Here is a 14,870-nt window from a genome sequence, read left to right as displayed (position 1 = left end):
GTGTGTAAAACAACAAACTGACGATTTATATATAATCATTTGTAATTGTATATACATTGTTGTGATTAATTGTGGCTGGAACAATAATGTAGCTGTAAAAATAGTTGCCTGCTGAAATTGAAATGTATATACATCTTCATCATGACTAGATAGACACGGTGATTTTGTCTTTACTATACAGGTTAGATGTGATCCACCTCATAGTAACAATCCTGTCAGATCGTCCATCCTTTGAGTGAGAGTGTAACGTTACAGGTCGGCTGATCTGGTTTCGTGGTTAAAGTTAACCTTTTCGACATGTTTCGGTGTTGTCCTTGCTCAGCAAAAGCATGGACGCGATGTTGTCTGGGGGTTTGGCAAAAGGAGAGTGGGACTGTGGGCAGTGCTCGGGTGGTGACTGAAGGTGGTGCCTGTGTAGTTCTGACGTCAACTTTTTACGGAAGTCACAACGGTTCATGAAAAATAGCTAGAACTTTAAGCAGGCTGTGTGAATTTGACTGTGGACTGACTGTTTTGAAACTTATATGGTAGTTAAATAGCCCCTAGACCTCAGTAATCGTGAAAAAAGCCAGGAAATTTCAGTTTTGGCAATATGGGACCTTTAATACTGTTCCTCGCGTCCCCTGCTCTGCAGTCTGCACACGCTCTGCATCTCTCTCATTCAGATCATCAGCTCCATCAATGAAGTGTTCCAATTATACACTTTATGTGTAAAGACCACTGATTTATATATAATGACTATTATATTATAGATCAGTGGTAAAGACAGACTGATATTTTTCACATAGCTACGAGACACGCAGTTGCTGTGGTAACGAGCAATACTTGCTGGCAAACACTTCTTACTGTTACAAAAATGCTACAACGCAATCATGTATTCTGCTGTATTAAAGCTTTAATCAGGATAAAACCGTATAGTAGAAGCTAACATAAGCTGTAGCATTTACAATTAACAGCGTATCTAAAAGTATGCGACAACAACAAACAAAAAACATACCATTCTGAAACGTCCTGTAAGGGCCGTGCTTGCTCAGGTTCTGTGCGATCCTCTTCACTAATATTCTCTGGGTCTCATTCAGGCTCAAATTGATAAGCAATATTGATGACACCATTGTTTACAATACAACTGGAGCGCATTCTGAGGCGAGAGGCGAGACATTTAGACGCGCACTGGCGGTTTAGCTTATCACAACACACTTGGCTAGCTAACCAATCAGATATCGGAGTGTTTATCAGAGAAGGGACAGAGCGGTGTAGAATAAAGGTAAATTATGTGAAAAATAATTAATTTTTTTCAAATGAAGCATTAACACTAGACTGTTAGACTGCACCCCATAAACACAATCAAGCCTAGAAAAAAAAAAAAACGTCACCCACCTCTTTAATGCAGAGAGTATTTGAGTAAGGATAAATTATGCACAATTGGGCTCATGTGCTTCTAATAATTTTTTATGTGAGTCACGCAGAATGCTTTTATATGGAACTTTTCATGTGTAAATATCTATTTATACTGTGCGAAGTATGAACAGAAATATATATATAAAACACAAAACTGTTTCTAAAACTAAATTGCATTTTAAATCATGAATCCAAAGCAAATGATTAAAAGATTATATGAAAAAATAAAACGATAGGACATGTACATACAACATGTACATCACAAGAAAGAAGAGATGAGCACTAAGATTGTCTTGTAACACTATATGCACTTTGGGTATTTATTTCTTACTGTTAATCACGATTAATCTCATGATTTCTGACCAGATTTTTTAAAGTAGAATGAAACAATAATAATATGTAAATGCTGTAAATGTTAAAAATGATTACACTAAACTACTAAACATATTTAATTTAAAAACAAATAAGTAAAAATTTTTATTTATAACATTTTATTTATAAATAAATTATAAATACATTTATAAATCAATATGTCTGTAAAATATCTTTAAACAAATGTATAAATATACATAAATCAATATTAAATCAATATTTTTTTTATTATTATGGGTTATTATAGTTGACTGGAACTAAAATCATACAAAAATTGCTACTTGAAATAAAAGAAATGCTTACTGAAATAAAGTAAAATGTATTATTTTGTTTTAGCTACATTCAACATTTCTCATTTTAATTTAGTTTAATGTGATGTACTAAAATAACTTAAACTGAAACAAAAATTAATAAAAACTATATAGACATATATAAAAAATATATATAAAATATAAAAAATAAAAAGTGCAGAAACACACAACAAATTCACTAAAATCAAAAATTAAAATCCAAATGAGTGGAAAATATAAAAAATAAAACTAATCCGACATATCAATAAACAGATATTTAGAAACACTAAACTTTAAAATAAAATTAAAGAACAGAAAATATCAAAATAAAAACAAATTAAAAAATGAAAACAATACATCAATAAAAACTATACCATTCAAAACTATAGCCGTATCGCAATGATACAAAAAAAAAAACATTCCTCAGACCCCAGTTTGAAAACCCCTGTGCTAAATCACTTCTTCGTGTAATAATTAGTAATAGAGCCTTCACCATTACACATATACCAAGACCTAAATAATCTGATGCTCACTCACAAGTGGTTGAAGACACTGAGCACCACCCCAAAGGTCATGTGGATGACTCCAATGATCACAGACATCTTCATCTTGTAGGAGTTGAGGAAGGTCAGGCGATTCACGGCCATGTTCCAAATCTACAGGTCAATCGAACACGACAAATTAGAGCTCTGAAACCAATATCAGTGAATTACTCGGAGCAGTAATGTATCATTTCAGGATGTGGCTTCCACCCACAGAAATGTGCTTCATAAATCTTCAGAGAGTGTGCACTCACTGGATCAATGCCCAACAGATAAGGTCCAGAGAAAACACCGGAAACGTTGGGATCCAAGGTGAGTAAAGCATTTGTTTGTAGAGTTTCATTTCTGTGCCAGAGTAAAAGGAGGAAAACAATAGCGTACAATAATTATTGTGGATCCTTAAAGCAAAGAAAACAAAAATAACGACTTTATTCAACAATTCGTCTCCTCCCTCGGCACCCTGGTGCCATTTTGGAGAATATCCACTGAACGTAATACAGATACGTTTTCTACGTTGTTTACGCTTTGATTTGAATGAAAACAGCGTATCCGTGTGACGCAGCTGACACAGAATAGCATACGCTGTTTGCGTTCAGTGGATACTCTCTAAAATGGCACAAGGGTGACACGGAGGAGACGAATTGTTGAATAAAGTCGTTATTTTTGTTTTCTTTGCGTACAAAAAGTATTCTCGTAGCTTCGTAAAATTACGGTTGAGCCCCTGATGTCACATGGATTATTTTAACGATGTCCTTGCTACGTTTCTGGACCTTGATCGTGGTAATTACATTGCTGTCTATGGGAGGGTCAGAGAGCTCTCAGAATCCATGAAAAATATCTTAATTTGTGTTCCGAAGATGAACGGAGGTCTTACAGGTTTAGAACGACATGAGGGTGAGTAATAAATGACAGAATTTTCATTTTTGGGTGAACTAACCCTTTAAATAAAATAAAAATGGAATTATAGCTGCAAGCTGAAATGACGGGCCCAAGCACTATGATGGGAAAGCAATGGCATTTAAGCAGGTAAATACAAAAGGATTTTTCTCAAGGTGTTTTAGTACCACACTTCCGGCTGCCAGCTGGTGGCGCTATAACTATCAGTGCTTGGACCCTAAAAAGTGCGTTTTGTGTCTTACGTCCACTCCTGCTGTGTGAACATGGCCTTGACGCTCCAGGCTGAGCCAAAGATGTTGAGGGATTTGGAGAAACAGTCATTATAAATGAGTCCAGTGTATATGGAGAATAATCCCATCATCAGTATTATGTACCGCCCATCAAAAAAGGTTGTCCAGATCTGAACAGAGACAATCATTTAATCAGAAACAAAAAATGACATATTTGGATCAGCATTATCACAATAGCTCAATGCTAGACCATGGTTAATTGTAGTTTAATTCAATTTCGTTACAACTCTGACCTCATTTCCTGGTTGTCTTCGCTTGTGGTCCTTCTCAGTCAACACCATCCACAAAGCAAAGAGAGTCATGACTGAACCATGACCAAGATCTCCGAACATCACCGCAAACAGGAAGGGAAAAGTGATAATGGTATAAGGAGCTGTGAGGGAAGGAAAGAAAAATAAAAAACTAAATTCATTAACAATCTGAAAATCATGAATATTAAGTAGCACAACTGTTTTCAGCATTGATAATAATGACAAATGTTTCTCGAGCAGCAAATCAGCATATTAGATTGATTTCTGAAGGGTCATGTGACACTGAAGACTGGAGGAATGGTGCTGAAAATTCAGCTTTGATCACAGGAATAAATTACATTTCAAAATATATACAAATAGAAAAGAGTTATTTTAAATTGTAATAATATTTCACAATATCTGTTTTTATTGTATTTTTAAATGGTAGTGTATGGCTAAAGGTGAACCATATGGAACACTTTATGGAGCCTGACAGCCTCTAGTCACTGCTTTTATTGTACTGAAAAGAGCAGCATGAACATTCTTCAAAATATCTTGTTCTGTGCTCCACAGATGAAAGTCTTATAGTTTTGGAACAACATGAGGGTGAGTAAATAAAGACAAAATTTTCATTTTTGGGTGAACTATTGCTTTTACTAATTTCCAGTGTAAGCCTAGTAGCTTCTCATTAAGGTTGTGAATAATAGTTGGTGTTCTGCACTCACCTGGGTTGGCCTCCCTGTAGTCGCCCACTCCATACGCTTCCACTATACTCTGGAAGCCTGAGGTAAACTTGTTGCTCCTCAAAAGTGTCGGCGGAGTGTCACTGCTTGGGATACGGTTCACAAAGGAAGGGACGGTGGCATCACCTTTTCTCTATTAAGAAAATTAAAGGAATACATCTCCCAAAAATGAAAATTTGCTTAAAAATTCACTCGCCCTCAAGTCATTCTTTTATTGGATCAGATTTGAAGAAACTTATCATTACATCACTTGCTCACCAATGGATCCTCTGCAGTGAATGGGTGCCGTCAGAATGAGAGTCCAGACAGCTGATAAAAACGTCACAATAATCCACAAGTGATCTACACCACTCCAGTCCATCAGTTAATGTCTTATGAAATGAAAAGCTGTGTGTTTGTAAGAAATAAATCCATCATTAAGCCATTTTAACTTTAAACCATTGCTTCTAATCAAAATATAGTCCATAATCCATATATTAACGCTTCCTCTAGTGGAAAAGTCCATCCCGTTGTCCTCCTCTCACATCAAAATCCACCCACATATTAGTTTAGAACTGTTTGAAGTGCATCATATAATAATTGCTGTTAATAGTGTTCATCGTCTGTTTGATTCCGTCTTTAATTGATTTTTCCGTACATTTCTGCCATATGTACATTAACTGACAGTCACCACTGATAAGCTACCACTAAATATTGTAGGAACTTAATTTGCTGTAAAGTTGCTTTGCAACGATTTGTATCGTGAAAAGGCGCTATACAAATAAACTTGAATTGAATAAACTTGAATTGAATTTTCGCTTGCAAACTGTGCTTGATCTGTGCATATTTCTCTCCTGATTCAGACGAGACAACTTTTTCAACTAAGAAAGCAAAATTATAGAGGACTTGCATTTTGCTGGAAGCCACAGTTTGAAGTTAATAGACATTAACTGATGAACTGGAGTGGTGTGGATTACTTGTGGATTATTGTGATGTTTTTATCAGCTGTTTGGACTCTCATTCTGACGGCACCCATTCACTGCAGAGGATCCATTGGTGAACAAGTGATGTAATGCTACATTTCTCCAAATCTGTTCTGATGAAGACATCTACAACTCATCTACATCTTGAATGGCCTGAGGGTGAGTACATTGTCAGCAAAATTTCTTTTTTGGGTGAACTATTCTTTTTAAAGATGCTACAGTTACAGCACTTATCTCAGATTGTGTAATTGTCTCGAAGGCACATTAAAACTTCTTAATTGCTTCTCATACGTCAGTAGTTGGATCAAATCAGACTAGCGTGTAATGAGAAAGATTTTACTCACTGAGCCCTCCTCCAATGCCCTCCTCAGGTTCGCCAGATCGCTGACCGGACACCACACTTCAGCGATGAGACACTTGTTGGTGACGTCAAAGCTGCAGAGGTTAAGGATGTGATAGATGGCTTTCATCTTCTTCACTTGCAGCACCCACGAGTGCGCTGACTCAGACGCCTTATGCAAGACCTGTTTCAAGTAATCCTCGGTGCGGTGCAAAACCTAATGCGCAAACATCGCTTCATTAACGTTTTAATTATGACATAGCAGGATCAAATAATTATGCCAATCCTCCAGTGAATGCGGTAACGTCAGCATTATTTTGCAGAGGACAAACCAATAATCAAACCCATAAGGAGACTCTGAAGGCACTCGGAGAAGCAGAAGACGTACGTTTTGTAAGTCTTGGATGCGTGTCCTCAAGCTGTCCATCACATCGGCCCTTTCCTCATCTGTTTCAGGGTGGGGGTAGAGATGACAGTGGTAACTGTGGAAACCATAAAACAACATTCAATATGACAGACAGACTTAGGGACAGAACATGTTCACATATGCCATCTGCAAAAAACTTAATTTTGTTTTCAATAATGGTCAGTGGGCATATACTTCAAAAGGATGTCTTTAGTTGTTCCATAGCACCTTATTGTTTCCAGTGTTTCAAAAAGATTTGATATGTTAAGAGACTTTTGACCGGTTTTCTTCTGCATGTTGGTCGCACCGCATGACTTGATGTTTTAGCAGACAAAAGTTTTTAAAATATAAACAAATCATATTTGTTTGTTTTTTTCCTAAGAAATAATAGTAATAGATTATGCCAAAATACAGGCATTTTTCTTTATTATAATATCAGGACAGTTGAATCACCACAAACTTTCAGACTCAATGCCACAAAAAAAAAAGAAAAAAAAAAAAAGAATTTGAATTCAGAAATTGCTCATCATAGAAAAAGTGTATTGAAGTCACTGTATGTATGAGTTTGATTTTAATATAATGTAGAAGAAAATTAATAGATCCACACAAAAAATAATTTCAGGAGGCAATGTTTTAATTTTTTTAATGGCATTATTTTTAATACTTACTTGAATGTAATTACTAATTACAGACTTGACAGACTTATGTTAAGAATTATGTTAAATACTATATTAATGTTAAGCTTAAAATATAAAGCAACTAACAAATAGTTCTGAAAATATGCACAAACGTGAATGTGTGCGAACAGCCCCTAAAAATGTAAAATAAAAAGAATCAACATCAAGGCTTTCACTTACCAGTCGCAAATTTTTTGAACCTTCTGCCCAATCTGGTCGCCCCAAAAGGAGATGAGGAACACTACGTTCTTACTGATCTCCCCCTGTAGCACATAAACACGAGACAGACTCTCCGTAAACAAGCTCTGAATACATTAGCACGCTCTAGCAGCAGCAGACGGCTATGATCTAAAACTGTGAAACAAACACAGAGGCATGTTCACACCATGCAGCATATTCTGTTAAACCAAACCATTTGAATATAACTACAGCCATTAAAAAGCACTTTGCTGGTGGATCTCAGCATCCTCATTTACACACGAAGTTTGCATACCGTGTCCAGATCGGCCAGGCTCTCGTCCACTTCTGCGTAGCTGAGGATGGTGTAACCTTTACAGACGCGCCAAAGCATGCGCTCAAACGCCTCCACTTTCACCCGCTGAATCAACCCTGAGATAAACCTGAAACACAAACATCACACGCACGTAAGGTCACAGCGGTGTGGATGTAGACCGAGACAAACTGATCTGCTTAAAAGATGTAAGTTAGAGGGTCTTTGCGACTCACCCGAGTTTGGCGCCCAGTCTCTGCATGCTGGTGCAGCCTGTCACTGATTCAGTCTCCAGAGACGGGAACTCCTCATACTGAGGGCCCAGGGCTTCATGCTAAACTCAGACACATCCACATTCACATAATCAATTAAGATTTAACAAATATCTGAGAGCTACAGATTGCAATCATCAAACAGAAGGTTTCTATTAACAATAATATGTGATTGACGAATATATAAGCTAAATCTAATAATCAGCCAAAATTTGGCCATTATTAGCATTGGCTGATAAATGTGTCCATTTGACTGAATATATGAAAGAATATATGATTGTGTTCATTCCAAAATATAACAACAGTTATGTCAACAGATAATATTTACAAATATTTTAAAGACCTTAGCAATTTTGGTTAAACTTTTTTTTTTTCCCAAAATGTCAGCAAATTTTGTTCAAGTCCTTTGTTTTCAAATTGTATTATATTACATTTTAGTGAATTCTACACAATTTATGTTATTTAAATAATAATTTAAAAATGATAAATTTCAGCTATTTTGTTCATCTATTTGCTTTTAAATTGTATTATATCAAATATATATATATATATATATATATAATAATTTCTGCAATTTTTGAGCATTTCAATTGCCATCAGTAAATTTAATATATGATATCTGGCATGCTACTTTAAAGATAATGGAACTAGTCAACCACTGGTCAACATTAGGCCTACATTTTTTTTACAAAAGAAAGCTAACCGTGGCAAATAAGACAAACATATGGTTGGATCCAAGCTGATCTGGTCCCAGAAAATGTGGCTTGTATGTTTCTCCATCATAAGCACCATAAATGTCATGTGACTCCCAGAGTACCAAAAGCTTTGGTGCATTTGCTCACAGTACGCTCACAATTACAGTAGTTTAAGTCACTATACATCATGTCACACAGGCCACATTACTACTGGTGAATGGAGACTCACCCTGGAGCGGCTGTGCATGAACGTGTGTGTGATTCTCAGTATGTGCGTGTACTCCGTCAGTTCCAGCAGGTTCCGCTGGAGCTTCTCTTTATTCTTGGCCACCTCGCTGAGCTCCACCTCCAGCCTCTGCAGTTGCTCCTGACAACAGCCAATGACCTTCCATCAGTGATGTTAAAACACATCACACTTACACATTCAATATTTATAAATGCCTTCAAAACGAGACACACACCAGTCAACAAAACTCAGCACAACATTATCCAAAACAATACTTAACACAATAAAAAAAAAAATGAGTGTAATTATGAGTGTACTACTATAAAGCAAAGCCACACATGATGAATCCACCATGCATAATCAATTCCCCCATTCACAGAAAGCTTTCTCTCCCACATTGTACACAATCAATCACTCTAGGCAACTTGACACGGTCAATTACCAACACTGGGTCTTGACGCTGAGAACTGGAGTTCTCATATACAATCAATTACCACAAACCATGGAGCACATGGCCATCAGGCCAAAAATATATACACTGTAATTGACTAAAACTGCATGGGAGGGAATTTTCTTCTCGTTTAGGGGTCTATAACCTTCAATACCCTTTACACACAAACATCGGTTATATGATGTAATACTTGCTGCAATTTTTCAAGGAGCATCACATTAAAGAAACTTACACTCACAATAAAAAGGTCTGAAATGTGGGTTAAATTTGCACCCACAATAAAATGTCCATTGTATATTGTCAATAGTGCGATGTAAGAAACACAACTCACATAAGTCACTTTCAAGCCAAATTAAACGTGAAGTTTCCTCCTACTGAAATTACTTAATTTCATCCACGAAATTACGTAAAGCAACACTAAGTAGTACTCTGCTGCTCTACATTTGCGAAATTTCGGCAAAATTTTGTAGGCAGAAAAAGTCCATTGTCAATTGACCCTTCGCAAAGACCCGAGCCCCTTTGTAACTTTTGCTATGTTCGACAAGCCATTGTGCTCACACCACACATGTTCTCACTCAGTGAAAAATACATCGCGGAGAAAAGAGTAAACTGACAACATGCCGTCAGACATAGCAAGTTAACTTTTGGTATGAAAAAGTCTCAGCTTTCAAATTGTTTCCTTTTTAAGAAATTCAAACAATAGATGCTGTTTTGTGGCTCTTTAATGTGTCGTGACAGATCGCTGTAGCGCCTCAGTTCAAGTAGAACGTGAACCGATCATCTATTCTTTTTTACTAGTTATAGCACAAAATAACATGAATGAACATCAAAAGGTGTCTTGTTTCAACCAAGAAAAGACGTCAATACACACCATTTTTCAAGTTTGTTGGACAAAATGGCAGATTCGACATTATGATTGGTCAGATCGCCTGTCAGTCAAACTCTCTGTGAAGAGTCAATTGTCAGTAGTGTAGTGTGATGTATGAAGCACAACTCAACTAGAAGTCACTTTCAAGCCAAACTGAACTTCTGAAAACTGTGTGGGGAAATGTTTCACCATAAAGTGAAATTGCCCGGATTTCTATTAAATGACTGGATTTCACCCACAAAATTCCAGAGTAGCTGTAAACAGTACTCTGCTGCTCTACATTTACTGTTGTTGTTGCAGAAAAGGTCCACTAGTAATTGTCAATAGTGTAGCGATGTATGAGGCACAAAATCACTCTCACAGACTTTTACATTAAAGGGTTAGTTCACCCAAAAATGAAAATGCTGTCATTAATTACTCACCCTCATGTCGTTCCAAACCCGTAAGACCTTCGTTCATCTTCAGAACACAAATTAAGATATTTTTGATGGAATCTGAGAGCTGTCAGAACCTGCATAGACAGCAATGCAACTGAAATGTTCCCAAGTCCAGAAACGTAGCAAGGAGATCTGTAAAATAATCCATGTGACATCAGGGGTTCATCCGCAATTATACGAAGCTACGAGAATACTTTTTGTGCGCAAAAGAAAAAAAATAGTTGAATAAAGTCGTTCTTTTTTCTTTTGCGCCCAAAAAGTATTCTCGTACCCCTGATGTCACATGGATTATTTTACAGATCTCCTTGCTACGTTTCTGGACTTGTTGAACATTTCAGTTGCGTTGCTGTCTATGCAGGGTCTGACAGTAGATTCCATCAAAAATATCTTAATCTGTGTTCCGAAGATGAACGAAGGTCTTACGGGTTTGAAACGACACGAGGGTGAGTAATTAATGACAGAATTTTCATTTTTGGGTGAACTAACCCTTTAACTGTTCCCTCCTGGTGGAATGACCTGCCCAACTCAATTCGAGCAGCTGAGTCCTTAGCCATCTTCAAGAAACAGCTAAAAACACATCTCTTCCATCTATATTTGACCCTCTAACTCTAGCACTCTCTATTGTAATTCTATTTTATCTATTTGTTTTCTTTTTTATTAAAAAAAAAACTCTCTAACACTTGCACTCTCTATTTATTTTCTAACTGCTTGTTTTCTTTTAAAAAGGCCTCTAACACTAGCTTTCTCTATTCTATCTACTTTTCGTTTTATTATAAAAAAGACCCTCTAACACTAGCGTTCCCTATTCTTTTTCTATTGTATCTACTTGTTTTCTTTTTATTTATTATAAATATATATAAAAAAAAAACTTGCTACGTGTCCTGCATTAGGCTAACCGAGACTTATCATAGCACTTGCATATTATTGCTCTTTTGTTGGTTTTGATTGCTTCCATTGTCATCATTTGTAAGTTGCTTTGGATAAAAGCGTCTGCTAAATGACTAAATGTAAATGTAAAATGTATGAAATTCAACTCACACAGAAATCACTTTCAAACCCAGCGGCTTTCCGTTGGTCAATGCGGCAAATTTGTGTGAAAAACCTGCGAGGGGAAATCTTTCACTATACTCTTGTGAGCGCGTGTCAAAGACTGACACGGAAAAGAAGAAATTGTTGAATAAAGTCCTTATTTTTGTTTTCTTTGTGCACAAAAATATTCTCGTAGCTTCATAAAATTAAGGTTGAACCACTGATGTCACATGGACTATTTTAACGATGTCCTTACTACATTTCTGGACCTTGAATGTGGTAGTTGCATTGCTGTCTATGCAGGGTCAGAGAGCTCTCGGATTTCATAAAAAATATCTTAATTTGTGTTCTGAAGATGAACCAAGGTCTTACAGGTTTGAAACGACATGAGGGTGAGTAATGAATGACAGAATTTTCATTTTTTTGGGTAAACTATCCCTTTAAATTTGCTTAAAGAGAACTCAGACCCAAGACAGTATTTATGGAAACTAGAAAAAGTCTGTTTGGCACATTTACCTTGCTTACTAAAGCAGCCAATATCAGTATATCTCAGCACCTACCATGATTTCTAAAACATTTTTGGGTGCAGGAGCAACAGGAGGGACTTCAGTCTCTGGCACTGCAAGATTAGCCTTCCTGATTTCCCTCAGCAGATACCCTATAGGTGATGGAAACAAAGAAATTAAGTTTTAAACATTGATTCAAGAGCACACAGAAACATAACAGTGAGAGAAGCATAACAATGCAATCACATCAGAACAAAGTCTATTCTAATGTACAAAAACAGTCTGTTCTGTGCTTGTTTCTTATGTTACTCCAGCAAAACTGCATTGTAATTATACTATTTTTGATCTTTTGATTCTGACTTTGTTGTCTGTGTAACATACCTCTAAGGCTAAGATGGAAACGTATCGCAAAATGAAGAAAGTAATTGTAGCTAATATTTAGCACCAGATTTTGAAGTTCAAAGATCCTCAGCAGGAGAGGTTTAGGCTTGACCTCAAATTTACAGAGTGTTCAATAAAGAGATCTCTTACCCAGAATCCTCTCCATCTCCTCACATCTCTTGATCTCACTGACGAAGCGGCGCTGGAAGGAGCTGATGCTGGGGTTCAGCTGGAACAGGTCATCAGATTATGACTTGTATGTTTGACACAACAACATATTACAATCGAGAGACAACAAGACAAGGCTGTGGGCATTACATTAATCAGATGATATTTGGTCATTGTTCAGATTTCAGCATTGCATAATAATCGGGTCTGCTTGGCTGATCAACAGACGTTAGTCTCCTCATGTAAAGTCGACTGACAGCTTTGTCACTGCAATAAATGAGGAATGGAGCTTACAGCGTCAAAAAGGACAAAAATCAACATAGAATCACCATAAAACTGGTTTATAAGACTCATGCACTATATTTCAAGCACTTATATTTATATTTTATTTTATTCTAGCTTCACTTCAGTTGATAATGACTTTTAATAGTTTAGTTAACAATAACAACAAGGCATAGGACCTGTGACTGGTCCAACATTTTGTATTCATTTTAAATGTATGCTGCATGCATAAAAATTTAATTTATAGAAAACTGTCCAACAAAATCTCAAAATTGATTTGTCAGCTGCCCTTACTGATGCCAACCTAAACAGTAGGTCACACACACATATGTGACCAACACATACATAGCTCATGAAGTTGTTAATGAGTGTCAAACAACCTCAGGGTGAATAGAAAACACAGGCTTTTAAACAGACTTGCTCTATTTTTCAAGCAAGCAATTGATCCAGCTCAGCGTTAACCAGGACATTAACCTGGCTGGCATACATCAGCCTCCCTGTATGACCAGGACAAAATGTGCACACTTAAACATGAGATTCAACATGCATTTAATTAAATCCGTTTCACACCTATAAGCGACACGCAGCAAACAAACATGGCTTGCCAGGTAATGCCGATAATTTACGCTCAATTTACTTCAATCTGCCCTGAGAACTCAAGCTGTGGCTCAAAATCTACCTAGACAGCATTTTTGGGGCATCAGGTGCACGCATCAACGCGCCTATGATGCCCCAGAAATGCTGTCTAGCTAGGCAGCTCACTAGGATTTGATACACACCCGTTGAGTTCAAACTTACATCTCGAAATTCAACCAGCCCCATTTCTCCGAGTTCGCGGATGCAGTCGTACGCCGAGCCGGACTGCAGGAACAGCTGCGCCAGACACATCTCCTCACTCCGAAAGCCCGAGCCCATCTTCTGTCTCCTCTCTCGGCCACCTTGATCACTCAATCCGCCTCTGGCCTTTGCGATTCACTTTAATACAGCGCGACCAACCTGCCGCGAGCGGCAAGTATTCAACACAAAAATTCGATCTCAATACATTTCCATTTGACTATAAACTGACTTGTTAGCGCGCATTATGAATTATTGAAGATTTGATGTCTGATTGAGCCAGGATGAGATTAAACTGTCCCGAAAATCATTAACCTATAAATGCTATTTTTAGCAACCTAGTGAGTATTCGCAGCATTATCATGCAGATTATGCAAATACTACAAAATAAGCTGCAGAGGTAACGTTAATATTCACTGTGTTTTACCTAGCAGGCAGGACAATAATAATCGATAGGCGTCTGTACCTTTAATTGCCGTCTTGCCATTGAAACGACAGAAATAACGTAAGAAATTAAAGGCTACTTGAAGGGATGTTGCCAAACAAACAGCTAAACGCTATGTAGCCTTAAAAACGTACATGTACAATGAAGGCTTGGTGTTTAAATAGATCGCATAATAAAAAGATCACTCCCGTAAAGCACAAACCCTGCCGGTGTACAGATTGCGCCCGTGGGTTGCCAGATACTTTGTTAGCAAATCCCCCTTTCTTCTATTTAGCACTTACAGACATTTTTTAAAAAGTTTTTAAAAATAGAAACATAGCATGAATATATATATATATATATATATATATATATATATATTTGTATGATAATGTGAATTCACAAAAGACTACAGACCATTTAACAAAATAAAACACATTCACAACTTCACCTTTTTTTTTTAAGTTCTGCAATTAGCCTCCATGCCTACGGAGTGATTTAAAAACTGAATAAATATAAAGAAATTAATATTAATTCAATAAACATAACATATAAAAAAATAAACGAAAAATTCGAGTATTTAACACCTTATTTCATTATACTTTTATTAATGTCAGCATTCAGCATCATGTTCATGATGTATTTATTACATTGTGTTTT

At 36.8% G+C, this 14,870-nt stretch overlaps 1 protein-coding gene across 8 annotated transcripts in view; it reads right to left on the bottom strand.

Annotated features, from left to right (window-relative positions):
• The window catches only part of LOC107686444 (V-type proton ATPase 116 kDa subunit a-like), a 19,984-nt gene extending 5,503 nt beyond the window's left edge, over window positions 1-14,481 (bottom strand). For 3 of the 8 annotated variants that reach the window (XM_016483440.1, XM_016483445.1, XM_016483446.1), the window contains exons 1-14: window positions 13,751-14,481; window positions 12,653-12,731; window positions 12,176-12,273; window positions 8,834-8,971; window positions 7,874-7,971; window positions 7,641-7,767; window positions 7,328-7,410; window positions 6,453-6,546; window positions 6,069-6,281; window positions 4,745-4,895; window positions 4,023-4,162; window positions 3,742-3,899; window positions 2,857-2,947; window positions 2,598-2,716 (exon numbers count right to left, since the gene is read on the bottom strand). In XM_016483440.1, the coding sequence (XP_016338926.1) occupies window positions 2,598-2,716; window positions 2,857-2,947; window positions 3,742-3,899; window positions 4,023-4,162; window positions 4,745-4,895; window positions 6,069-6,281; window positions 6,453-6,546; window positions 7,328-7,410; window positions 7,641-7,767; window positions 7,874-7,971; window positions 8,834-8,971; window positions 12,176-12,273; window positions 12,653-12,731; window positions 13,751-13,867 (1,706 nt within the window). In that variant the 5' untranslated portion in view covers window positions 13,868-14,481. Of the gene's footprint in view, window positions 1-2,597; window positions 2,717-2,856; window positions 2,948-3,741; window positions 3,900-4,022; window positions 4,163-4,744; window positions 4,896-6,068; window positions 6,282-6,452; window positions 6,547-7,327; window positions 7,411-7,640; window positions 7,768-7,873; window positions 7,972-8,833; window positions 8,972-12,175; window positions 12,274-12,652; window positions 12,756-13,750 lie in introns of all 8 variants that reach the window. The other 5 variants (XM_016483441.1, XM_016483442.1, XM_016483443.1 and 2 more) reach the window with 5 other exon arrangements.
• Between the last annotated feature and the right edge of the window lie 389 nt (window positions 14,482-14,870).

This window comes from Sinocyclocheilus anshuiensis, unplaced genomic scaffold, assembly GCF_001515605.1.
Source record: "Sinocyclocheilus anshuiensis isolate Anshui unplaced genomic scaffold, SAMN03320099.WGS_v1.1 scaffold838, whole genome shotgun sequence".
Taxonomy (NCBI): Eukaryota; Metazoa; Chordata; class Actinopteri; order Cypriniformes; family Cyprinidae; genus Sinocyclocheilus; species Sinocyclocheilus anshuiensis.
Note: the sequence above shows the minus strand (reverse complement) of the source record. Positions and strands in the feature narration are given on the sequence as shown.